Source organism: Staurois parvus, unplaced genomic scaffold (assembly GCF_062004578.1).
Source record: "Staurois parvus isolate SC_StPar_1 unplaced genomic scaffold, SC_StPar_1.0 ptg000176l, whole genome shotgun sequence".
Taxonomy (NCBI): Eukaryota; Metazoa; Chordata; class Amphibia; order Anura; family Ranidae; genus Staurois; species Staurois parvus.
In genome coordinates, this window is record NW_028317972.1 from 1,411,988 (window position 1) to 1,438,812 (window position 26,825).

The following is a 26,825-nucleotide window of genomic DNA, read 5'->3' on the forward strand; positions in this document are numbered from 1 at the left end:
GGAGGAGGCCACCATGGGAGAGTGCAGCTGAGGAGACAGTCGGATTCCTGGAGCCAATTTTCGGTAATAGAAAAGGAGAGAGGGGTGCCAGACTAAGTGCAGTATTAGAAGGTTATTTAATTGAGCAAGATAACTTAGGTAACTCACTAGACAACAGTAGAGAAAGCCATGTGTCTCAGGATGGACGCCGTCCTTTAGAGATCGGGAAGCTGATAGAGAGGGTGGAATATCATCAAGGAGCCAAGGCTGCTGGGGGAGCCAGGTCACCTGATTCCACACTGTTAGTGTCCAACGGTGGTGATGCGTTACCGTCCCCTTTTTGCGGCACAACGCTCACGTGGCGACGTCACATCCGCCTGGCAGCCATCTGCATTCCAGCTTGGTTTCCATCAGAGCCGCTGGACGCTAACAGCGTGGAATCGGGTTCCCCTAGCGGCCTTGATAATCCACCCTCTACATCAGCCTCCGGGACCTCTAAAGGACGACGTCCATCCTGAGACACATGCCTTTCTCCACTGTTATCTAGTGAGTTATCTAAATTATCTTGCTCAATGAAACAACCTTCTAATACTGCACTTAGTCTGGCACCCCTCTCTCCTTTCATTCTCAATGCACAGAGTCCATCTTTACTCTAAGGGTGCTGCCTCCTGATGTTGCTGATTGCACTACACCACAAAGTGTATAATACGGACTACTCCCTTATAATATAATTTTAGACTTTTCTATTTCAATGGTTTTTATTAAATTTTTTAAACAGTATAAACAGAGGCAGTAAAACACGCCCACGCAGGGGCTATCAATTGCACAGAGAAACAAAATGCCAAATAAAAAAAAAGGGGAAAAACAATGCTCTAATGCCAACAGGGCAAAAGGTACGCCCACGCAGGGGCTATCAAAGGCACATAAGTTACAAAACATTAATGTAACTGATTATAACAACTAAATGCAGCTGTCCTAGTCACACCAAAAACAGAGAGAGAGAGAAAAAGGAAAAGAAAGAAAAAAAAAAAAAAAAAAAAAAAAAGGGGGGGGGGGGGGGGCAAAGAGCAGGGATTCAAGAGCGCCAACACCGAACGCCATTACATCCCCAGACTAGCCGGGGAGAGTGAGGGAAGGGCATATTGCAACCACGGCTCCCATATTTTCAAAAATTTACGTTGGGAGTCATTGCGGATACTCGACATCTGTTCGTTGAGCATCATAGTGGTCATACGATCCCGCACCCCCTGAAGAGGGACAAACGGACTCCTCCAGGCCTGAGCAATTGTTCTAGTGGCGGATAAAAACAGATAGGAAGCCAACTTCTGCTGGTGAGCCAAGAGGCCCGGTATGGGGCAATGAAGCAAAGCATACCGAACATCCCGGCGTATGGAGAGATGGAACAAAGTGAAAAGGAGGCCAAATACACGAGACCAAAAACGAAACAGTCTTGGGCATGACCACCAGATATGCAATACATCACCACGATGACCACAACCCCGAAAACATCGATCACTACAGGCAGGGTTAGCCCGGGCCAACCGAGCCGGAACCCAGTACCAACGAAACAAAACCTTATAGGCTGCCTCCAGTGTGGTCGTATTAAAATGAGCATTTAGCTATGAGTGACCAGGCCTTATTCCAGTCCTCCGGATCCACAGCCACTCCCAGGTCGCGCTCCCACTGAACAACATATGAAAGAGAAGTATGCGATGAGCGTCTGTTCAGAGCTGCATAAAGAAGGGATATAAGGCCCGGAGCGCCCGGACGCTGTTGGCAAAGCTGTTCAAAGGCAGATTTCTGGTACGGGAACGCAGAAGTACCCCGCAGCGAGAGCAGCCAGTGTCGCAATTGAAGATATCGAAAAAATTCCGCTGGGGGGATATTCCGGGATTCCCGAAGAGAGTCCCAGGTGGGAAAGGACCGAAAAATCAAAAAGTGTCGCACCTGCGAAAAACCATTAGTCACCCACCAAGAAAACGCCCCTGGGTGATCCAAACCCGGCGGGAAAAGAGGGTTGTTAATAATAGGTAGCAAAGGCAGAAAAGGTGACATCAGACCACCAGAATAACGTACCGAGTCCCAAACTTGTAGGCCATGAAGTAACATCGGACTCAGTGCCATAGGGCGCAGGGCAGGGGGAAGCCATAGAAGCGTCGACAGTGCGATAGGGGCACAATTAGGTAGTTCCAACAGGACCCAGAGGGGGACGTCGGAAGAGGCGTGCAACATAGACAGCGGGGCAATCTGGCTCGCTTGATAATACTTAGTCACATTAGGCACCCCAAGACCACCCTGAAGTCTATGGGCAAAAAGCGTACTTTTGGATACTCTGGGGTGCTTATCGGCCCAGATAAAACGCATTAACTTCGCCTGAAGCATAATTTTAGACTTTTAATTCTTCCCTTTCTCTCCAGCGCCAATTTCTCACATTTTTTGTTAAGTTTCGGTAATAGCAAGTAGGTTGAGGGAGTGGGAGAGGAAGAGGTCATTGATAGTAGAAAGTTTGTTAGAGATTGAGCGGGCATTCCAGAGGGCACATAAAAGGGAGGGGCCAACACATAGAAGCAGGGAAATTGAGATAAGAGAGTGAGAATTGTGGCTGCTGCCAGAGAAGGGAGACTGCTGCTTCTGTGGGTGGGAATTTGATGATGGAGGGCCAGGGTTTGGGGCAATGTCTCCGGAAGTTAGTATAGGTAGAAGGGTGAAGGAGGTGAGGTGGGAGCAGGATTTATATGAGGGCAAATATCGCAGTGGTTTTGGTATTTGTGTGAAAAAAAGGATATAAATTTCATTTGAATGCAGCATTGCATGACCACGAACTACCAAATGAAATAGCACAGCACCGTAACGCAAAATATGGCCTGGTCAGGAAGGGGGTAAATCCTCTGTAGGACAAGTGGTTAATAATGAAAAAGCCAATCCCGCTCAAGTTCACTTTGCAGACAGCTAGCAGTTTTTTCTTCAGAGCAGAAACAGGTAGGACTCTGCAATAAAGTTGTTAATAACCATACAATGTACATTGATCACCCAGAGAGGATTGTTTTTTTTTATCTCAACAAAAGTGAAGTTACTCTTTAACAACTGCCACATTGAATAGCGTGCGCAGTTACTCATCAGCGGTCAAAAAGCAGATAAATACATTAAGTGGTCAATCAATGCACTAATATCTAAAGTATAACTAAAGGCAAAACTTTTTTTTTAGTTTTGGATAGGGTGGCGAGGGATTAAAACACCCGTTAACCACTTGCCACACTGTACCCATGTGACATTTTTATTTTTTTTTTTCACACAAACAGAACTTTCTTTTGGGTTTATATAAACACAAAAATAGCAAAAAGTTTTTTTAAAAAAAGTTTACTTTGTTTCTATTATACAATTTTGCAAACAGGTAATTTTTCTCAGATGTGTGTGGATGAGGCTGCACTGATAGGCAGCACTGGTGGGCACTGATATTTAGCACTGATGGGCACTGATAGGCGGCATTGATATGCAGCAATGATGGTCACTGATAGGCAGCACTGATGGGCGACACTGACTGACAGCACTGACTGGCAGCACAGCTGGGCACTGATGGGCACTGATCATCAGTGTCGATCTACTCTGTGACAGCTGCTGGTTATCAGCAGTATTTTCCTCACGCTGTAACAGCAGGAGGAAAGTGCTGCCGATAACTGGCAACTGTATTTACTTCGTGATCTGTTGTGTCATTGGACACAGCTGATCACGTGGTAAAAGGCCGCTGTGATTGGCCTTTTACCTCATCACGTGATCAGCTGTGTCCGTAGGACACAGCAATCATGGAGATCACCAGGTGCCCGCGGCTGGAGGCGCGCGGGAGGGCAGGTTCTGGGAGGACTTCATATTACGCCCTCCCAGAACTGGATAACTGCGCTGTAGCTGTCATTCGGCTATAGCGCGGTTACCAAGTGGTTAAACTGTTTACTGCAGTCAGAGGGGAAATTTTCCAATAAGGAAACTAGTTCTGGTGACCTGGGGGTCCCCAAGCAATTCCCTTAATTTTCAGAGATTTTCTCACTTCCTGTTTTGGCTATGGGACGGGAAGTGAAGGTAAATCTCTCCAATGGGACACATATGGCAACAACTAAACTGACAGAGGTTATAACCCTCCCTTACTCTATCCAAAATGAAAAAATACAAGTTTTACCTATAGTTCTACTTTAAAATGTCTCTAAACCATTATAAGCATCAGCAACTCAAGTTAGTTTATCTTGTTTAACAAGGAACACATTAGTATGTACCACTAAGATTTCCCATTATAATAGCAGAAAAAAGCTTTATGTAAGTGACAACTCCACTAAGAACTGCTATTTCAGGACTGGAAGGCTGTATGATGAACTCTTGGTATACATTGAAATTTGGGATTGTCCACAATTATTTTATGTAGTGTTAAAGCTGTTATGCCACCAAGTCAGGGTTCAATTTCTAAATAGCACAAAGACTAAAATACTAAGTGAACGTTCGTGAACTCACAGGAACCAATCAGAACTCACCTTACTTATGACAGGCCAGTATGATGGGCTCTGATTGGTTGCTAGGTCTACTGCATGATTCACTTGGTTCTTGACATTTTGCAATTTAAAGGATAAGTTCACCTGTTGGAAAAAAAATTATAAAATGTAAATTTTTTGCAGGTAAAAAAAAAGAAAACGTGCATTTACTTTTTTTTCTAAGGAGCCTGCAGAGCATTGCACCCGCGATCAGCAGATTGCGGGTGCAATCTCAGGCTCCTGTAGACTTTCAGCATAGCTGCCTGTCTGTACTGTGTATGAGAGCAGGGAGCTCAGTGGACTACAAGAATGCTTACCAGCACCATTGAAGTTCATTGAGAACTACAAGTCATCAGCCTCAACGGCTGATGGTACTTGTAGGCATTCATTCACAGGAAACTGTGAATGAATGACGCATCCGTGTAGGTGCAGCCCCACATGATCACATTACTTTCAAACTGTTACAGTGGGTGCGGGGAGAAGATCCCCCACCCACTGTCACAGGGAGGGTGGAGAGGCTGCAGATGCTGGAATATGTGACATGTTCCACCCTAAACAGGTGAAACATGTTCCAAAGGTAAACTTATCCTTTAAAGTGTATCCAAAAACTTTTTTTTTATTTCAGGTTGTTATTGCTGTCTGTGTTCCTGCTGGTGAATTCACCCTATCTGCTTATATAACGACAGTTGTTATTGGGACAGATAGAAAAGCAAAATTACAGTTGGCACTGGAACAAGAAGTGATTTGAAGTCTTCCGGTAGTAGGTCTTCCATCTGTTCTGGTGACAACTGTCTAAGAAAGGATTTCTCTCCCCTATGGGACACATGCAGTGGAAAAAATCCTGACAGGTTCTAACCAAGATTTGTTCCAAACAATAAAAAAAGTAGTTTACTTACATTAAAAGTTTAGGCTTTAGATACACTTTAATGTAATTAAACTATTTCCTTTCCATCTTAGTATGTAGCCAGCTATACGTTTTTTTATTACCAAGAAATTCAAATGTAGCTTCCTTACACCAAATTGAGTACATTTTATCAAAACTGCTGCGCTTACTGAAAAGCGATAGATGTTTACGAGTTGATCTTAAAAATGCAGCTGGGAACAAAGTCTTTGTAATGTGCACATAACCCACAAGTGAAGAAAGTTGAGTAAGACACAGTCTGGGTAAGTTAGGGTTTGTGTTACTTTGATAATGCGCGTTCTCTCCAGCAACCTCACACGTGACAATCTTCAGTAGAATCATCTCTCTACATAATCAACTTCCTGCAATTTGAAATCAGTGAATCACCCTGTTAAAAACAATCAAGAAAAAAGAGGAAGGAAGGACCAGACAACAGGTATTGTGTAACTGGGAAAATTAATCAGCCCTTTAATTAAACAGCTGTGTGACTTCCAGGTACAAAAGAAAAAAAATTTAACCAGCAGGGCCATTGCTGCAGAAAATTTCTTTGCAGTCTGCCTGAAAACTGTGAACGTTGAACATATGAAAACATTGCCATTAATAACAGAAACAGTGTCACACAACAAATACATTTACACCTTTGTCAGGTAAGTCAAGCGTAAAAACTGGTCCTTAAAGTGACAGAACAGACTTTACTTTGCAAATTGGATCATACTTTGCTGGGGGGTTTTTTGCCTTCCTCTGGATCAACTGTCGGTATAGGATTCTAACTTTTTTTTTTTTTATGGTTGAACTGGATGGACTTTTGTCTTTTTTCAGCCAGACTATGTAACTATGTACAAAATTGTGTATCTGATGGACCTGTTCCATTTTAGTTTATTTTTTCTGCAGAAAGTGCCAAGGAGAGGCTTAGTTCTGGAGCACAGAAAATCAACAACAGCTGCATAAACTATTCCTGTCAAAAAATGTTAAGGTTATTTTCTGCAACCCTCTGATTCTGGTCTCACTGAACTATGGTCTCAACTTCTCAGACTTTTTGCATAAGCTCCACCTCCTTGGGCCAGACTCCACCTGTTTGCTATCCCACAATTAAAGATGGTAAAGAAAGGCTCTCAGTGGTTGCTGTAATGCATGGGGCTTGGAGCCAGAGGGAGAGGCTAAAGACCACAGTTAGGAAAGGCAAGCAAGAGTGAAAACAGGGTCAGATAAGGACACACAAAAAGGCTTTTCTATGCAATAGTTGGTACCTGTTGATTCTGCTCTTAGGAAGGACTTTATTGTTAAAGTAACCAATAGGTTAGGAAAATTCTATAATCAATGTATTAAGGTTTTTTTTGCATTAATATGGGTACCTCGTTGTTATAATGGACCACAACACGTTATGTTGCTGCTCTGGCTGACTAAATAAACTATAATTTTATTGGTTGACCTGAGGCGCACGCCTATGTTTTAGCACTGGGAACTTTCCCTGGCATATGACCTCATCCCAATGGCAGGCACAGCATCTCAGCATGGTTTTCAAGTTGCAGGATCATTGACTACCATCCTTATTTTAAGAAGTGAGCAGAACTACCATCATAGCTAAAGTTGGCCCTACACATTTTAGTTTGATTGTACAATCTCTTGGTAGATCAAACGGAGATTGAACAATTAGATTGTGACAAGAGTTCACCTTACATGTATGCTTTTATTCATTCAATATAGATATGACTGGTGATCCGCTTTAAGTTTCAGCCAAAGAAGCTCTTCGCTTTCAGTATTAAAAAGAGGTTGAAATGATTATGTTGTACATTAAAGTCTAGCTAAAGACTGCAGCAGATATTTGCAGTTATTTGCTTTCTGCTTTAGATTTAGTTGCAAGTACTCCCTTTTAAAAATAATTTTGTCCCATGGTGTACATCTCAAACTTGTCCTTTTCCTTACTAGCTTCTAGCCTGCGGTTTATGCTGCCTGTTAAAAGAAAGCACCAGTTACATGTCAGTAACATGGGGCATTGAGTCAGCTGAACTACAGAATAAGAACCAGTTTCTATGGGCAAATCTACCCGAACCCGAGAATTGGATGTTAAATTTCTATAACAAACTCCTAAAAGATGTCTCTTCCATTCACTTAGAACCTCATTTAAATTTAACAAAATTTTTAGGTATCAACCCCGAACAAGTATGCAAGGAGGAGATATTAAAACCAGACATGGCCTGGCACCTAGCATTCCCAGAAAGAGGTCAACAATGTCAGATTACATGTTCCCTAAGTTTAAGCTTCCTTAGAGTAGTGTGAGAACTGTGGCACTTCCAGTAAGCTGCCATTTTGTGGCATGATGTCTATGCCACAGTTTATCAGGAGCCGCTAAGATACTGATTTACTTTGCATTGCAGGCAACTAGGCAGCTACTTGGCTGCCAATATTCAAGGGAATGCCTGGTCATCCATAGGGCAGTCACTGCTAACAGCAATTAATTCTCATTGTAAAAAGTACAGTGCTCCCTTCAGTCACTTTTGATGACTTGGTTTGCTGTGTGCCAGTGATGTCATTCCTTCCTTTAAATTGAAAATGTGACAGACCTAGACCTAATTCAGTCCTGTTATGGCTGTTAGCCCAGGCAAATGTCAAACGTGTCAAGCGATTTAGCTTCAGTCAGTTGACTGCACTCCAGCATAAATACAGTGAGCTAAAATGCTGGCGAATGAAACTCCAAAGTGATCATGATTTCTCCAGCCCACTCTTTCTGCAGTACGACTGCATCATACAAAGCCTTCCTTTTGTTTCCTGAAAAAGAAAAAATAAAAAGGATCCTAAACACCCAAATAGTACAAAGTTGACTAGATTAGACTAAAAAGCTAATAGTCTTGTCTCTGTCAAGATTGAAAATCAAAGTGACATGCCCAAATAGACCTACAGAGGAAGGACAGACATTAGAACTTATTGGGGGTTATTTACTAAAACTGGACAGTGCAAAATCAGGTGCAAATCTGCATGAAAACCAAACATCTTCCAAGTTTAATTGTAAAAGCTTACTTGAACAAGCTTAAGTTAGAAGCTGATTGGCTACCATGCACAGCTGCACCAGAATCTGAGTGCTCCAGTTTTAGTAAATATCTCCCATTGACAGAAACTGAAGCTATAGGTTTGTCTGCCTAGATGTCACTGTCCAATCTTCTATAGGAGAATTGATTGAGCATTTTCCCAGTGAGTAGCAATCAGATGGACTATTTATAACAAAGCATTTTTGCACAACTGTGCACTTTTCCTGCACAGGTGAATGCAGAATAATACACAACATTATTTCTACTGCGTAATAAAAATGTTAAAGAATAAAACCAGCCTGCTCTTAATGATTGACCCAAAGGTAGAAAGACATGAATTACAGCTAGAGAGTTGATTCTAGAGCAGCATCAAGTCATAGTACTAGCAGAACATATATTTGTTCAGCTTCCTAACGTGTCTACACCATATGGCCAAAATTATGTGAACAACCCTCTAAATTTTTGAGTTCAGGTGTTTCCAATGAGAGTTACAGTAAACAAAATAGATTTTATATAATTGTGCGCATCCAACCTTGTGGCACCAGTTAGGAGAAGTCCTTTTTTTCCTGTTTTAGTATGGTTGTGCCTCAAAGTCAGCTCCTTAAAAACATGGTTTGACAAATTTGGTGTGGAGGAACTTGAGTGGTCTGCACAGAGCTGGGACTTCAACCTACTGAACATGTTTGGAACACCTTTAATGAGCTAGGCTCTTGTCCAATAGCAGTAACTGACCCCACAAATGCTCTTTTTGCTGGATGGGCAAAAGATTCCCACAGACACACTCCAAAATCTTGCGTAAAGCTTTCCCAAAAGAGTTGAGGCTGTTAAAGCCCCAAAGGGAGGGCCAACACTATAATAATAAACAAAGATTTGGAATGGGAGAGTGACAAGGACACTTTACAGTACTAGTATGAGAATTTGAGGTTAGTGTGGGATATACCGTTGTGTTCAAAATAATAGCAGTGTTTTGAAAAAAGTGAATAAAGCTCAAAATCCTTCTAATAGCTTTTATTTCCGTACACACAAATGCATTGGGAACACTACACATTCTATTCCAAATCAAAACAAGAAGAAAAATATATCAAATTTGTGTTGTTCCTCTAGAAAAATTGAAGAAAAGTGAATATTAGACTGTTCAAAAAAATAGCAGTGTTTGTATTCTTCTTTACAAACTCAAACATTCACTATATAAACTGAAAAATGTTTGAAGATTTTGCTTTCCTTTGAGACACTTAATGAATATTTAGTTGTATAAGCACTGTTTCTGAGAACTGCTGTACATCTGTGTTGCATGGAGTCAACCAACTTCTGGCACCTGTGAACAGGTATTCCAGCCCAGGATGATTGGACTACATTTCACAGTTCTCTATTTCTTGGTTTTGCCTCAGAGACTGCATTTGTTATGTTACCCCACAAGTTTTCTATTGGATTAAGATCCAGGGATTGGGCTGGCCACTCCATAACGTCAATCTTGTTGGTCTGGCACCAAGATGTTGCATGTTTACTGGTGTGTTTGGGGTCGTTGTCTTGTTGGAACACCCATTTCAAGGGCATTTCCTCTTCAGCATAAGGCAGCATGACCTCTTCAAGTATTCTGATGTATTCAAACTGATCCATGATCCCTGGTATGCGATAAATAGGCCCAACACCGCAGTATGAGAAACATCCCCATATCATGATGCTTGCACAACCATGCTTCACTGTCTTCACAGTGTACTGTGGCTTGAATTCAGTGTTTGGGGGTCATCTGACAAACTGTCTCCGGCCACTAGACCCAAAAAGAACAATCTTACTTTCATCAGTCCACAAAATGTTGCGCCATTTCTCTTTAGGCCAGTCAATGTGCTCTTTGGCAAATTGCAACCTCTTCAGCACATGTCTTTTTTTCAAACAGTGGGACTTTGCGGGGGCTTCTTGCAGATAGCTTGGCTTCACATAGGTGTCTTCTAATTGTAACAGTACTCATAGGTAACTTTAGACCTTCTTTGATCTTCCTGAAGCTGATTGTTGGCCAAGTCCTTGCCATTTTGGCTATTCTTCTATCCATTCAAATGGTAGTTTTTCGCTTTATTCCACGTCTTTCAGGTTTTGGTTGCCATTTTAAAGCATTTGCGATCATTTCAGCTGAGCAGCCTATCATTTTCTGCACTTCTTTATAGGTTTTCCCCTCTCCAATCAACTTTTTAATCAAGGTATGCTGTTCTTCTGAACAATGTCTGGAACGACCCATTTTCCTCAGAATTTCAGAGAGAAATGCACTGTAACCAGCATGTACAACATTTGCTGCCTTCCTTCCTTAAATAAGGGCAATAATTGCCACCTGTTTTTCAAAGAATGAATGACCTCACTAATAGAACTCCACACTGCTATTATTTTGAACATGCCCCTTTCAATTAGTGATTCAATTACACAGAATCAGCAGCATGCATGTCATGACTGTTGGGTCTGTTGGATTTCTATTACTCTACTACACCTGCTAGTAAATTATTTGCCATGTAGAAATATCATTTTTACCAAAAACAGTGATTGATCAGGTTAATGATGTCTGACTGCTATTATTTTGAACACAACTGTATAATGCTCTCTTGCATTTGTATGTTTATATAACAATGTGTCAGGAACAATAAATGTCCATAGGGTAATAGACATTGGAGCTGAACTCCAGACAAACCGCTTAACAAACAGTAAGGACTTGTTCACACCATACGTGTATAAAAACAGATGGGAAACCTGAGCAGTTTACATCAGTTTTCATACGTGTTTCAGTGAGTTTTATACAAGTTGCAGATTCCTGTACAGAAAAAAAATCTGCAGATGATAGTTGTGGTGTGAATAGGACACAGAGAACAAGTGATTTCTTTGTGCCCTTGCAGAACGCGTGCAGAAAAACTCAAGTCTCTGCACATTGGTGTGAATGAGGCCTAAAGATATCTGAAATGTCATATATGCCAAATATTTCTAATTTTGTTGGACAGTTTTATGGTTTACACATCTGCCACACTCCATAGCCAGTAGGGGAGTATTACTACACTGCTCAAAAAAATTTAAAGAACACTTTTTAATTAGAGTATAGCATAAAGTCAATTAAACTCATGGAATATTGATCTGGTCAGTTAGGTAGCAGAGGGGGTTGTTAATCAGTTTCAGCTGCTTTGGTGTTAATGAAATTAACAAAAGGTGCACTACATGGGCAACAATCAGGCAACCCTCAAAACTGGAATGGTGGAGGCCACCAACATTTTCCCTACTCCTATATTCGTTCTGTTTTTCACTAGTTTTGCATTTGGCTAGGGCAGTGTTTCTCAACTCCAGTCCTCATGGACCCCCAACAGGTCATGTTTTCAGGATTTCCCTCAGATGAAACAGCTGTGGTAATTACTAAGGCAGTGAAACTGATCAAATCACCTGTACAAAATAATGGAAATCCTGAAAACATGACCTGTTGGGGGTCCATGAGGACTGGAGTTGAGAAACACTGGGCTAGGGTCAGTGTCACTACTGGTAGCATGAGGCAATACCTGGAACCTACAGAGGTTGCACAGGCAGTCCAACTCCTCCAGGATGGCACATGAAAACTTGCCATTCCCAGAAGGTTTTCTGTGTCTCCCAGTACAGTCTCAAGAGCATGGAGGAGATTCCAGGAGACAGGCAGTTACTCTAGGAGAGCTGGACAGGGCCTTAGTAGGTCCTTAACCCATCAGCGGGACTCATATCTGCTCCTTTGTGCAAGGAGGAACAGGATGAGCACTGCCAGAGACCTACAAAATGACCTGCAGCAGGCCACTGGTGTGAAAGTCTTTGACCAAACAATCAGAAATGGACTTCATGAGGGTGGCCTGAGAGCCCGACATCCTCTAGTGGGCCCTGTGCTCACTGCCCGGCACCATAGAGCTTGATTGGTATTTGCCATTGAACACCAGGATTGGCAGGTCTGCCACTGGCGCCCTGTGCTTTTCACAGATGAGAGCAGGTTCACCCTGAGCACGAGATATGTGAAAGGGTCTGGAGAAGCAGTGTAGTACATTATGCTGCCTGTAACATCATTCAGTGTGACTGTTTTGGTGGTGGGTCAGTGATGGTCTGTGGAGGCATATCCATGGAGGGACGCACAGACCTCTAAAGGCTAGGCAATGGCACCCTGACTGTCACTGGGTATCAGTATGAAATCCTTGGACCCATTGTCAGACCCTACAGTGGGTCCTGGGTTTCACCTGGTGCATGACAATGCCTGACCTCATGTGGCGAGAGTATGCAGGCAGTTCCTGGAGGATAAAGGAATTGATACCATTGAATGGCCCCCACGCTTGCCTGACCTAAATCCAATAGAACACCTCTGGGATATCATGTTTTGATCCATCCGACGCTGCCAGGTTGCGCAGTGATGCCCTGGTCCAGATCTGGGAGGAAACACCCCAGAACACCATCCGTCATCTCATTAGGAGCATGCCCTGACATTCTCAGGCATGCACACAAGCACGTGGGATCCATACTAACTATTGAGTATCATTTTGAGTTGCTGCAATGAAATTTCAGCAAAATGGACTAGCATGCTGCATCATTTTTTCACTTTGAATTTCATGATGTCTTTGAATTCAGTCCTCTTTAGGTTGATAATTTTCATTTCCATCAAACAATGGGGCATGCTTATGTTCCGAACACATTACCCAGTCCATATCAGTATAGATATCCAGTATGATATTTTTCCCCATTGAGATTCTCAGGTGTTTTCAAAGTGTCGCTTAAATTTTTTTGAGCAGTGTATTTTTGGTTTCATCGTAAAAGCTTTCATTTGCTGCCTGCCTACCTATTGGGCTTTGACTCAACATAATCAACATAAGCGCTGGGGATTGTGGGCAGAAAATAAAATATAGATTTCAAGTATTAAACCAGCAATATTGTAATTATTTTAATGAATATATATTAAAGAAAGTGATATTTTTTCTGTTCAGCTGAATGTTCTAGTTGCCCTACTTTAAGACACTGACAAATCAGAGGTATGCCATTTTACTGTCAGAGTGAAGCCATGTGAAAAGTAATACATAGCAAGGCAAATGGTGGCATGTCATTTAAGATCAATCCATGAATTGTTACATGTGAGCATATCTGATATAAAGCTTCCCTGTTTTTCACATACTTGAGTTTCAGGTTACTGGTCGGCAGTACACACTTCTTCGGGTTACTGTCCTCTCGGTGTTGTCAGTGATGCTTGAGTTTTCAGTACTGCAATGTAACACTATCTCCTGTTAGAAAAATATTCCACATTAAAGCATTTCATTGTAATGTATATGCTGTTAAATTGCATCCAGCATCAAATATATATTTTTTTCATATTAATATATATAACTAACCAAAACTTTGGTTTTGATAGAGTGGAGAACGCTCAGAAACCCTGTTGGATATTTACAGCTGTCCAGTGATAAACGACAGAAATTTCCACTAAGGTCTCATTCTCATACTTAAAGAGGAAGTCCAGCCCCCCCCCCCCTCCCAAAAAAAAAACAATTAAAAGTCAGCAGCTACAAATACTTTAGCTTCTGACTTTTAATATAGGGACACTTACATGTCCAGAGGTCCAGCACCAGCATTGCAAGTGAGGGAGACCAGAAGTGAAGCCTTGAGAATTTACAGCCGTTTCCTACTGCGCAGGTGCCTTGAGATTGGTCCTGCAGTCTAATGAGACCTGTGAAGTGTCACAGAAGACTACAGGGGAAAGGACAGGGGCAGGCTCAGTTAGCTGCGGCAAAACCAGGTATCCACTCCCCTCTCTTTTGGGTGACGCTCCCCTTTAAGTCAACACCTACACCAAATTTTGATCCATGTATGGACACTGTGGTTGTACAGAAGGCAAGCTACTCGCCATCTGTACAACTGTCCTGTCGGATTTTAGCCTCCTGATCAGCACTGCAGGCTATAGTCTGCGGAGCTGATCAGTGCATTCTGATGGAAGGGAAGTCACCCCGCTGTCACAATACAATAGCTCAGCAGGAAGATTCCCTCATCCACCTCAAATATGTGGACGGGGGAATCAGATCAATTTTTTTTTCCATTCAACCCACCAGTTGAATGAAAAATCTGAATCATCTCTGGGCTGCACTACTGATGGAGGACTGTATGTAAATGACAGCCTGCCTAGAAATGCCCACTCCTCTGGAATAACATCCACCCATCAAAGCATTCTGATATTTGCATATCTCCTACAAAAAGTCAGCCCATTGCTTGCATCAGGCCTGAGAGTTCTTGACAGTAGTACTGGGGGAGAGTGCTGTAGTGTTTTCAGGAAGTTATGTACAACACCCTGCCAGCCCCTGCCATCAGCAATGATCTGCCTGCATTGCATAGTGAATTAAAGAGACACAGTGATAAAATCACTGGGACTAAAATACGTTATGCAATAAAAACAGAAATATTTTATTTACAAAATTCATTAGCATATTGATGAAGGAAAAGGCAAAATATAATGACTTCTACTGTTTTAATAAAGCAATGGGAGTCATAATTAGTTTATTATTGAGTTCTAATAAGTTCTGTAACAGCGATCCTCCTATAGTTTATGAATGAATAATATGGGGTGGGATATCGGTCTGTCTGCAAAGGTTACAGTCTGAACATTTGCAGACTTGTGCTGCATAAATTAACCCATGCATTCCCTATATGTGTCCAGTCAGAAAATAAACAAAGAGGCTCATGATCAATGAAAAAAGTGTTCACACTGCCTCTTCAGACACACCTTCATTTCTGTCTGTGAAACACTAAGCACTAACTGCACACTTGCCTTGGTCTCAGTTTGTGTGATAATGAGGACCTTAAGCTGCTGAGGTGGCAGAGCAGTTGGAAATATTGTGGATGCACAGGGTAGGACTGCAAAAGACATTCATAGAAGAAGTCAAAGGGGGTAGAATGTAAAAAAGTAGCTGAGGGAGGATGAGGAACATGACTACTAGAGAATCAACAGCAACAAATAAAGAAGAGTGGCGAGTGAGGAGATCTAAGGCACAGGAGGAGAAAAGCTGTGCAATCCACTGAGTGACTGAAGGAGGAGAGTCAATGGCAGGAGGAATTTTTAGCCCATTAGAAGCACCCATGCAGGCTTCCCAATGTGACGAACATGGCACTAAAACAGAACCTGGCTTTTATTAACTGTAAGATATGTAGGGCTGAAAGTCGTTTAAATCAAGAACACACACCAAAAGGGAAAGCCGCGAAAACCTGAATCCTGCAGACCTTGGCACTATTATTTTTTTATGTTACAGGAAAAAGTAGGAAATATCTTTAATCCTACCTGTTCTGCAAGCGTTGGTGCACCCTCTTCAGATATACTGTCCACTAAATCTCCTACTGCAGCAGCATCATTTCCTTTATGTGTAGCCTCAACCATTGTCATTTCATTATTCAATATATCCTCAATGTCCTCATCACTGTCCTCCTGCTTTATATTAACAGGAGTTGGTGGGAGAACAGCTAGGAACCCAGGAATGGTAAATGCAGAGAGGAATCGTTGCTTGATATGCTGGTAAGCCAAATTGTCCTTAAGCCTCTCTTCCACCAGATCACTGAGAGTCACTTTCATTTGCAGTGAGCTAACCTCTGTGATGTCTGAGAAGGGCAGCAATTTAAAAGCATTCTCTTCCAAAGTTGTTTTCTCTAACAGAAGTCTTGAAAAAGTTTTAAGAGTGCAAATAGAAGGAGGCAAATAAGGAAGAGCCATTTTTTGCTTAGATACTTCTACCCTTTGCTTTCCTTGAATCCATTTATTCACACTTGTCTCTTCTTCTAATGAGATGAGTTTCACATCTAAAATATTCTTTTGAGGGTTAGTGGTCTGATTAGTGATGTTTGGTACAGGACTGTTCTGTGGATCACTTGTCACATTTGCTGTATCCTCTTTGGGAAGACTTGTCGGTAAAAGTTTAGCGATTTTAACAATAGGATATTTTTGTGGTGTGAGTTTAAACTGACTTGCTTTGTCGGGAAGCCCTGGAGCAAGAGCAAACTTTGGCAAACAAGTGCTTTCCAGCTGTGGTTGGCTTGTAACTGAAGAGGCCTCTGAAGTACCTCTTTGTCTTAAGGAGCTTGTAACAACAGGTAACATCTGAGGCAGCACTGCAGAAGACTTGGATGGGGCAAGTATTGGCAAATGAGAACTGGTCTCCTTTTTAAAGCTTGCATCCTGTGAAAATGCTGTTGTGTCCACTGGTGTTAAAGCACTTGTGACAGGAGGCAAAATATGACATGCCACCTTAGACGCAGAAGATGGCGTAAGACTGGGCAAACAAGAATCAGTCAGCCGTGGTTGGCTTTTAACTAAGGCATTCATGTCAGTACCTTCTTGTCTTAAGGAACTTGTAGTGGTAGGCAACATTTGGGATGGCATTTTTGAAAACTCAAATGAAGCTGGCGTAGACAAACATGTTCCCACCACTAAATGACTACTAACAGAGGTTGTAGCCACGTCTTCATGCCTTATAGAACTTGTAATAGTAGGTAAAGCAACAGATGGCATCTTGGAACCTTCAACTGGAGCAATTGTTGGAGCAAACATTGTCAGTTGAGTGCCAGATACTTGAGGATAATTAACAATGGAAGAAGATATTACAATGCTTTGCTGTATTTTAGAGCTAGTGGTGGCAGGCAAAGGTTGGGCTGGAGCACACAAAGTATCTAATTGTGCATTTGAGACTCTACTGTTAGATGATTCAGTTACAAAAGTCCCAGTGGCTGCAGTATTCAATGGTGTGCTTACACTTCTGGGCTTCTGGTTCCCTGATTGAAGGGTTAAACTAGAACACGATAAAGCCTGAGTTGGAATTGAAATCAAACCTTGAGGAGTAACCAGAAAAGTCACAGGAAGCGCATTGAGGCTTGGTGCAGGGAATACTGCTCTGGGCAGTAGCGTAACTTGATGAGGCATTGGCTGAGGTGATGGTGGAACACCAGATGACCTAATCTGAACAGTTCTTTGAGCACTAGCATTTTGGGGAACTGGTACACTTCCTGTAGGGTCTGCTACTAGTCTGCCAATGGGTCTACCACTGACCAGTGACATCTGATTGGAAGAAACATTGTTTGCTGTTACAACCTGGCATGCTGGCATAGGAGAAAAGGGCCTAATGGGCCAGGAGTTATTCTGTGAAGTAGTTGGAGCCACAGGCAACACCATAGTCTGAGGTCGTACTGTTGGGTTCACAGGCTGTTGGATCATAATTTGTGGTGGAACCAGGATATTTCGAGACATTACTGTGGTGCTTTGAACAGTTTTCGTGACATTTGTTTTTCGCATTCTTTTTTCTCTTAGCAATTCAGAGACGGTTTTCAGCTTAGGGGCTGGCACATCAGATCTCACTCTGGGAATTTTGGGTGTGGAATGGCGACATTTCTGTGGGGGTGGTGATGTGATTTCTGTTATTTGGGGAATCACAGGATCGGATTTCTGGTCATTAAAAGATTGCACTGCAATTAAAAGAAAAGAGCAAATATAAGAATTATATATTTGTCTTACTGGCAAAATAGAGATTTTGGCTGTATGTACATTGATTTTTTTTTTTTTAAATATGAAAAGTCAAGAACCTCTTGTAGCCTAAACCTAGCCCCTGACGGGCCAATGTGTCTCTGGGCATTGGCAATGAGAAATCCATTGCATTACCAGATCCAGCATCTGCTTCTTATGTGACACTCCCAATGGATAGAGGTATTGTAGACTCTGTTATCAACTTCCTCATCTAGAACACTGGGATTTGGCAACCACTTGGATTTTTCATGTGCAATAAACAAGTGGTGGTCCTAAACAGCCCGATTCTGATAGACAGATGCTCTAGGCCAGTGATGGCGAACCCGTGGCACGCGTGCCACAGCCGGCACGCCGAGCCTTATCTGTGGGCACGCCAGGAGAATACCGTATTTTTCGCTCCATAAGACGCACTTTTTTTCCCCCAAAAAAGGGGGGAAAATGTCAGTGTGTCTTATGGAGCGAATATAGAGCGGCCGGTCCGGTATTTCCACCGCCGCCGTGTCAGAATACCGGGCCGGCCGCTCAGCTCTGCAGTGGGACCTTACCTGTCCCTCTATCCAGCGGCGCGCTGTCTTCCCGGCTTCTGTAGTGTGCGTGACAGCCGGGTCCCAAGTGCGCATGCGCAAGAAGCAGTGCTCTTTGTGAATGGTAAGGCGGTACCTGGGACACATGACAGATCCCAGAAGCCGCCGGACCAATCACAAAGCGCAGCGCTTCTCGCGCATGCGCACTGGGCATCCGGCTGTCCGACGAGCGCCCACACTACAGAAGTCGGGAAGACAGCGCGCGGCTGGATAAAGGAACAGGTAAGATAAAAAAAAAACTCTGCGGAAGTAAGAGCGGGTACCTGTCAAATTCAGGTACCCGCTCCCCCTCCCTCCCCAAAGGTCAGCAGTCATCTGTACTGTCCGCAGTCTCTGGTCATCCCTGTGCTTTCCGCAGTCTCTGGTCATCTCCTGTACTGTCCGCAGTCTCTGGTCATCCCTGTACTGTCCGCAGTCTCTGGTCATCCCTGTACTGTCCGCAGTCTCTGGTCATCCCTGTACTGTCCGCAGTCTCTGGTCATCCCTGTACTGTGTCCGCAGTCTCTGGTCATCCCTGTACTGTCCGCAGTCTCTGGTCATCCCCTGTACTGTGTCTGCAGTCTCTGGTCATCTCCTGTACTGTGTCTGCAGTCTCTGGTCATCTCCTGTACTGTGTCCGCAGTCTCTGGTCATCCCTGTACTGTCCGCAGTCTCTGGTCATCCCTGTACTGTGTCCGCAGTCTCTGGTCATCCCTGTACTGTCCGCAGTCTCTGGTCATCCCCTGTACTGTCCGCAGTCTCTGGTCATCCCCTGTACTGTCCGCAGTCTCTGGTCATCCCCTGTACTGTCCGCAGTCTCTGGTCATCTCCTGTACTGTGTCTGCAGTCTCTGGTCATCTCCTGTACTGTGTCCGCAGTCTCTGGTCATCTCCTGTACTGTGTCTGCAGTCTCTGGTCATCCCTGTACTGTGTCCGCAGTCTCTGGTCATCCCTGTACTGTGTCTGCAGTCTCTGGTCATCCCTGTACTGTGTCTGCAGTCTCTGGTCATCCCTGTACTGTGTCTGCAGTCTCTGGTCATCCCTGTACCGTGTCCGCAGTCTCTGGTCATCTCCTGTACCATGTCCGCAGTCTCTGGTCATCCCTGTACTGTCCGCAGTCTCTGGTCATCCCTGTACTGTTAATTAGTTTGCACTACTGCATGAGTTGTTTTTTCTAAACCAAAAGCTCGATATTCAGGTTTCACTGCAGTGTTGGCACTTTGAAAGAAATAAGTTGGTTTTGGGTTGCAGTTTGGGCACTCGGGCTCAAAAAGGTTTGCCATCACTGCTCTAGGCCATCTTATCGTGGAGAGGGATCGGGCTGTACAGAATATCATGTAATGAACACAATCACACAAGATGTCACTAGATCAAGTAGTTCCCAACCACATGGCTCTACAAACCATACACTTGTATCTATGCCTCCCACTAGATTTGCTTGGCAAGCCTGCATAGTGACATATACTGGATGTAGACATAAACACATACATACCCAAAATGCTCTTTGGTGACAAGGGAGCCTACAAAAATCAGAACAAAATGTAATAAATTCTAGTGCAGAATAGCTATAAATTACAACATAGTAATTTAAAGGACAATACAGTCATTTTATCTGCATATGTTACAAATATTTAACTGTCTGTCAAACTTTATTTGGTTTCAATAGTAGAGATAGTTATACACTACCCCCCCCCCCCCCTCCACTCAAATAGTATAAACTGCAGCTTCTGATCGAAATTATAAGGAAATGCTGGCCAAGGAAAGCATATACTTGTCTTGTTTCCCTGTGCTCTTTTATGCTGCCAGAAGCAAATAAAGGAAACAATGTGCAAACCCCACATCACAACTTGGGCTTATACAGACCTGAGCACTCTCTCACATGACAGTGCAGGCTACTGGAGCCTGTCACCAGGCATCAGTGCTGTCATGTGGGAAGGAAAGAAGGTGGGTTACATGCTCCTGACACCAGGAAGTAAGGAATAGTTTCTTTGCTCCCAGTGGCTGAATGGAGTGGAAGGAAGTGAAGGAAAGGTGTAACTGTAATTGGACCATAGCTGGTAGGAACAGAGTTGACAACCCATGGCTGAGCTCATGGGGGTGTGCAGATCTGAGAAGTGAACCTGTGAAATATGCAAAACATCCGATATAGGTTATGCACACAATATTCTATACAACCATTTGAAGAACAGTGGTTCTGTTATAGTTATTACTCTGCAGCTAAATTCTAAGAGATAATTACCTTTGTCACAACATTCTTTGCAGCACAAACACAAAGAGTGAAAATTACAAATGAGCTCCAAAACACAAATTATTTGATGAAATCTACGTTAAAGTGTATAGCCACAATTGTTTTATTGTTAATTTTGGATGAAATTAAGAAGAGATAGAAACATTATTATTTTTCTGCTGCTGAGAACAGGGGACACCTGTTCAAGTGACAACCAGAGGGGATTTTCCTTCACTTGTGGAAATCTTCTCTTACTTTGTGTTGTATGTGTATATATATATATATATATATACACACATACATACATACACACATATATATACACTGTGACAGGATGAACGGCGAGGTGATAGAGGGACGCTATGTGTCACCTCGCATATGCTCATACCTGACAGTTTAGGTGGAGTCCACTCTGGGTTTTCGGGGCCACAGTTAAGCAGGTGGGTCCGGACCGGAGTTTGGGCTCCACTGATGACCACCAACAGGTGATATAAAAAGGGCAGGGCTGGAGCAAGGAGTCGCTCGTGGCCTGGGACTCAGAGAGGTATTCTGAGAGAGCTGTGTGTGTACTATACCTACAAGAAAAGCTTTTGTTTTGTTTTTGGTGACAGGGAGAAGCCCTTCACCTCTGAGAGAGGACACGTCTTCTGTTTAGTTAGTGCCTGGATGGCAAGGGTTTATTTTGATGTTTTGTTTATTTTGATATTTTCTGCAAACCTTTTAAATAAAGCTGACAACCAGTCAGATTTTGACAAAAGCCTGCTGTGCGGTCCACCTTTGTCCCAGGGAAGGAGATCCCCCACCTGAGCTAACCCCACATATGGTGGAGGATGCGGGCAACTTCCTGAGCAAGTGGGAAGATGGAGGAAATAATAAGAGCCTTACTGCAGGCCAATGCAGTACAACGGGAGACAAATCACCAGTTTTCGGAAGCCCAACAAGCAGACCGAGAGCTCCTTAAGCAGGTGGCCCAACACCTATTAGAATTAAAGAAGGAATCTGTAGATCCGCTGCCAGTGGAGCAGAAAATGGCACAGGCCAGCTATGTTTTGCAGAAGATGACACCTGCGGATGATGTGGAGGCCTACCTCACAACTTTTGAAAGGGTTGCTGTTCGGGAAGGATGGAAAAAGGAGCAATGGGCAGGACTGCTTGCAACATTTTTGACAGGTGAATCCCAAAAAGCCTATTATGACCTGGAACCAGGGCATGCCCAGGACTATGAGAAACTGAAGGCTGAGGTCCTTGCACGCCTGGGCGTCACCATTGCAGCCCGGGCTCAGCGGGTGCATCAGTGGCATTACAGGGCTGACAAACCACCCAGATCTCAGATGTTCGATTTGATACATCTCTCCAAAAAGTGGCTCCAGCCAGAGGTATTGTCAGGCCCTCAGATTGTGGAGCGTGTGGTCATGGACCAATATTTGCGTGCACTCCCTGCCACTTTGAGGAAGTGGGTCGGCCATGGAGACCCTAAATCTGCAAACGAGCTAGTGGACCTGGTGGAGAGATATGCAGCTGCTGAGGATTTTTTTCATTCACCTGGGCCGTACCCCAAGGTCACTAGGGGTGGAAAACTATCCGGAGGATCCGGTAAGACTGTTCCATGGGCCAAAGGCTCAGAAAAAAACAATAAGACTATTGTGTCAGATAATGAGACTGTAGGCTTAGGACCTAGAGACTGGCCAAATAGGTCAAGAAGGTCCCCAAAGCCATTTAGAGGTTTAGGTACTGAACATATCAAATGTTATCGGTGTCATGCGTTAGGTCATATTGCTGCAAACTGTCCTTTAAATGATGAACCTATGCAATGTGAAAATGCTTATTTAGGAAAACGCATGTCTCTTTTTGCACAGGTGGTATGTACTGCAGCATGTCAGAAACGCATGGAAAAGCAAATGTGTGTGATTGCCATTGATGAAAAGCCAGTAACTGCTCTGCTAGACTCGGGTAGTGTTGTGACCTTAGTTAAGAATGATTTGGTAAACCCTGCAAGCTTACACCCTAGCACGATTGGGGTTATTTGTATTCATGGTGATACACGTAATTATCAGACTGCTCTGGTGGAGATTGATACTCCCTGGGGCCCTGTGACCCATTCTGTTGGGGTGGTGCCCTCTCTGCTTCATGAAGCCATAGTGGGGAGAGATTTTCCCCATTTCTGGAAGTTATGGGATAAGGAGGGGAGTCAGGAGGACCGAGCTCCCCCTGCTGGGGAAACACTGAAAACTCCTGAACTCACTCCTGACCCCTTTGACGGCAAGGTGGAAGGGGAAACTGTTGGTGTGTCCAAGGAAGGTGTAGACCTTTTTCCTTTCTCTGTAATGGCTGGGGAGCAGGAGGGGTTGGATCCAACCCCAGACATTGAGGATACGGAACAAGAAATTATCTCGGGTTCTAGTGGGAGTGGACAGAATGTCGTGCCTGACCTGGAGGTCAGAAAGGAGGATTTCTGTACAGAACAGCTGAAAGATTCCACTCTTAATAGAGCCAGAGAAAATAATAAAATGGTTGATGGGGAGCCAGTTGAAAATGATGTAGGGGTGTCTTTTCCCTACATGGCTCTCAAAAATAACTTGCTATACCAAGTGGTAAAGCAAGGGGAGGAGGTGGTAGAACAGTTAGTGGTCCCCAAACCCTTTCGCCGGATGGTACTAGATTTAGCCCATGGGCATATAATGGGTGGACACCTGGGTGTAGAGAAAACAAAGGAGAGAATAACCCAGAGATTCTTTTGGCCAGGCTTACATGGAGACGTCAAAGCGCATTGTGAGTCATGCCCGGAATGTCAATATTCTGCGCCCTCACCCCATTTTCGCAGTCCGCTAGTACCTCTACCCATAATTGAAGTACCGTTTGAAAGAGTGGGCATGGACCTAGTGGGTCCAGTAGTAAAGTCTGCCCGGGGCCATCAGCACATACTGGCTATACTTGACTATGCCACCCTGTATCCTGAAGCCATCCCCTTGCGAATACCTCCGCTAAAAATATCGCCAAAGAGCTTGTCCGGTGGTTTAGTCGTGTAGGTATTCCAAAGGAGATATTAACGGATCAGGGCACGCCATTTATGTCTAGAGTTATGAAAGAGTTATGCAAATTGTTCAAAATCTCCCATCTCCGTACCTCGGTCTACCACCCCCAAACCGATGGGCTTGTGGAAAGGTTTAACAAGACCCTTAAGAATATGTTAAAAAAGGTGGTGGACAAAGATGGGAGAAATTGGGATTTTTTGCTACCATATCTCATGTTTGCTATACGAGTAGTACCTCAGGCATCTACAGGATATTCACCTTTTGAATTACTGTATGGTAGACATCCCCAGGGATTGCTAGATGTTGCAAAAGAAACCTGAGAGACAGAGTCCACACCCTATAGAAGTGTCATCAAGCATATCTCACAGATGCAGGATAGAATCGCAGCTGTCATGCCACTTGTTCGGGAACACATGGAGCAAGCCCAGGAGGTCCAGAGAAGGGTTTATAACCGGGGTGCCAGGATCCGTACCTTCATTCCTGGGGATAGAGTGCTGGTGCTAGTCCCCACCATGGAAAGTAAATTCCTCGCAAAGTGGCAAGGTCCCTTTGAAATTAGGGAGAAAGTGGGGGAAGTAAATTATAAAGTTTACCAGCCAGGGAAAAGGAAACCCGAACAAATCTATTATGTTAATCTCTTAAAACCTTGGAAAGACAGGGAAAGTTTGTTGGCAGTACCAAGCCCCCAAAAGGACGTAGTTCCCGTGGTCCCTCAGGTACCTATAACGGAAACCTTGTCAGTAGCCCAACAAAATGATGTTAAGGAGTTTGTGAGGAAAAATGGAGATTTCTTCTCTCACCTACCTGGACTGACGACGCTCATACAGCATGACATAGTTACCCAGCCCGGGGTCCGCGTAAATGTCAAGCCCTATAGAATACCCGAGGCCAGACGGGAAGCGGTGGCAAAGGAAATAAAGGACATGTTAGAGTTGGGAGTGATTGAGGAATCTCACAGTGAGCGGTCGAGTCCCATAGTGTTGGTCCCAAAACCAGATGGAACAATTCGTTTCTGTAATGATTTCAGGAAACTGAACAGTGTGTCTAAGTTTGATGCGTACCCGATGCCTTGGGTGGATGAGCTCATTGACAGGTTGGGAACGGCTCGGTACATAACCACCTAAGATCTGACCAAAGGCTATTGGCAGATTCCTTTAACGGAAGCTGCAAAAGAAAAGACGGCATTCTCCACCCCCGAGGGGTCCTTTCAGTATAAGCGGATGCCGTTTGGTTTGCATGGGGCTCCTGCATCATTCCAAAGGATGATGGACAAGACGTTGAGACCACATCGCCAATATGCAGCTGCCTATTTGGACGATGTCATCATCCACAGTCCAGACTGGGAATCTCATTTGTCCCGCTTGCAAGCGGTCGTAGATTCGCTGCGGGAAGCAGGTCTTACCGCCAACCCCAGAAAGTGTGCCATAGGCTTAGAGGAGGCCAAATATCTTGGCTACATCATTGGTCGAGGTCTCATTAGGCCTCAGATCAATAAAATTGAGGCAATTCAAAAGTGGCCCCAACCTGTAAATAAAAAGCAAGTCCGGGCATTTCTTGGGATCACAGGATACTACAGGCGGTTTATCCCCAATTTTGCCACCATTGCAGCCCCGCTGACAGATCTGACAAAAGGTAGGGGGTCGGTCATGATTAAGTGGAATCCTGAGGCGGAGACCGCATTTCAAAGGCTGAAACAAGCTCTCTGTGCTCAACCTGTGCTTGTGACCCCAGATTTCACAACAGAGTTTGTGGTACAGACTGATGCCTCTGATGTGGGACTAGGTGCTGTCCTGTCCCAAATCAGAGAAGGGGAGGAGCACCCTGTGGTCTTCCTAAGTAGAAAGCTCAACAAACATGAGAGAAACTATGCCATTGTGGAGAAGGAATGTTTGGCCATCAAATGGGCCTTGGAGGCCCTGACATATTACCTGTTAGGAAGACCGTTCAAGTTGGTTACTGATCATGCCCCGCTCAAATGGATGTGTGATAATAAGGAGAAAAACAGTCGAGTGACAAGGTGGATTCTCACGCTACAAGTGTTCAAATTCACAGTGAAACACAGAGCGGGGAAACTGCAAAGTAATGTAGATGCCCTTTCCCGGGTCCATTGCCTGGTTGGGACAGTTGCTCTGCCGCAGGGGCTTGAGCAGAGGGGGGGATATGTGACAGGATGAACGGCGAGGTGATAGAGGGACGCTATGTGTCACCTCGCATATGCTCATACCTGACAGTTTAGGTGGAGTCCACTCCGGGTTTTCGGGGCCACAGATAAGCAGGTGGGTCCGGACCAGAGTTTGGGCTCCACTGATGACCACCAACAGGTGATATAAAAAGGGCAGGGCTGGAGCAAGGAGTCGCTCGTGGCCTGGGACTCAGAGAGGTATTCTGAGAGAGCTGTGTGTGTACTATACCTACAAGAAAAGGTTTGCTTTTGTTTTGTTTTTGGTGACAGGGAGAAGCCCTTCACCTCTGAGAGAGGACACGTCTTCTGTTTAGTTAGTGCCTGGATGGCAAGGGTTTATTTTGATGTTTTGTTTATTTTGATATTTTCTGCAAACCTTTTAAATAAAGCTGACAACCAGTCAGATTTTGACGAAAGCCTGCTGCGCGGTCTACCTTTGTCCCAGGGAAGGAGATCCCCCACCTGAGCTAACCCCACAACACATATACACACACATTCACACAAGTCCATATATATTTGGATACAGGTACAATTTTAGGTTTTTTAGGTATTTACCAAAACATATTCAAGCTATAGTTACATAATGGATCTGGGCTGAAAGTGCACACTCAGGTTTAATTTGAGGGTATGTACATCCAAATTAGAGGAAGGGTTTGGGAATTACAGCTCTTAAGATTAGCCATCCCCACTTTTTCAAGGGACCAAAAGTAACTGGACAATTGAATCAAAAGCTGTTTCATGGCCAGGTGTGGGCTACTCCTTTGTTATTTCTTTATTAATTAAGCAGGTAAAAGGTCTGGAGTTGATTCTAAATGAGGTATTTGCATTTGGAATCTATTGCTGTGAACCTACATCATACATTCAAAGGAGCTGTCCATGCAAGTGAAACAGGCCACTGTAAG

At 43.8% G+C, this 26,825-nt stretch overlaps 1 protein-coding gene across 4 annotated transcripts in view; it reads right to left on the bottom strand.

The window, feature by feature from the left end:
- Nucleotides 1-5,830: 5,830 nt before the first annotated feature.
- SNAPC4 (small nuclear RNA activating complex polypeptide 4) overlaps nt 5,831-26,825 on the bottom strand; it is an 88,185-nt gene continuing 67,190 nt past the window's right edge. For all 4 annotated transcript variants that reach the window (XM_089677034.1, XM_089677033.1, XM_089677036.1 and 1 more), the window contains 4 exons: nt 19,975-20,002; nt 15,694-17,861; nt 13,549-13,654; nt 5,831-8,157 (listed from right to left, as the gene is read on the bottom strand). In XM_089677034.1, the coding sequence (XP_089533160.1) occupies nt 13,556-13,654; nt 15,694-17,861; nt 19,975-20,002 (2,295 nt within the window). In that variant the 3' untranslated portion in view covers nt 5,831-8,157; nt 13,549-13,555. The remainder of the gene's footprint in view (nt 8,158-13,548; nt 13,655-15,693; nt 17,862-19,974; nt 20,003-26,825) is intronic.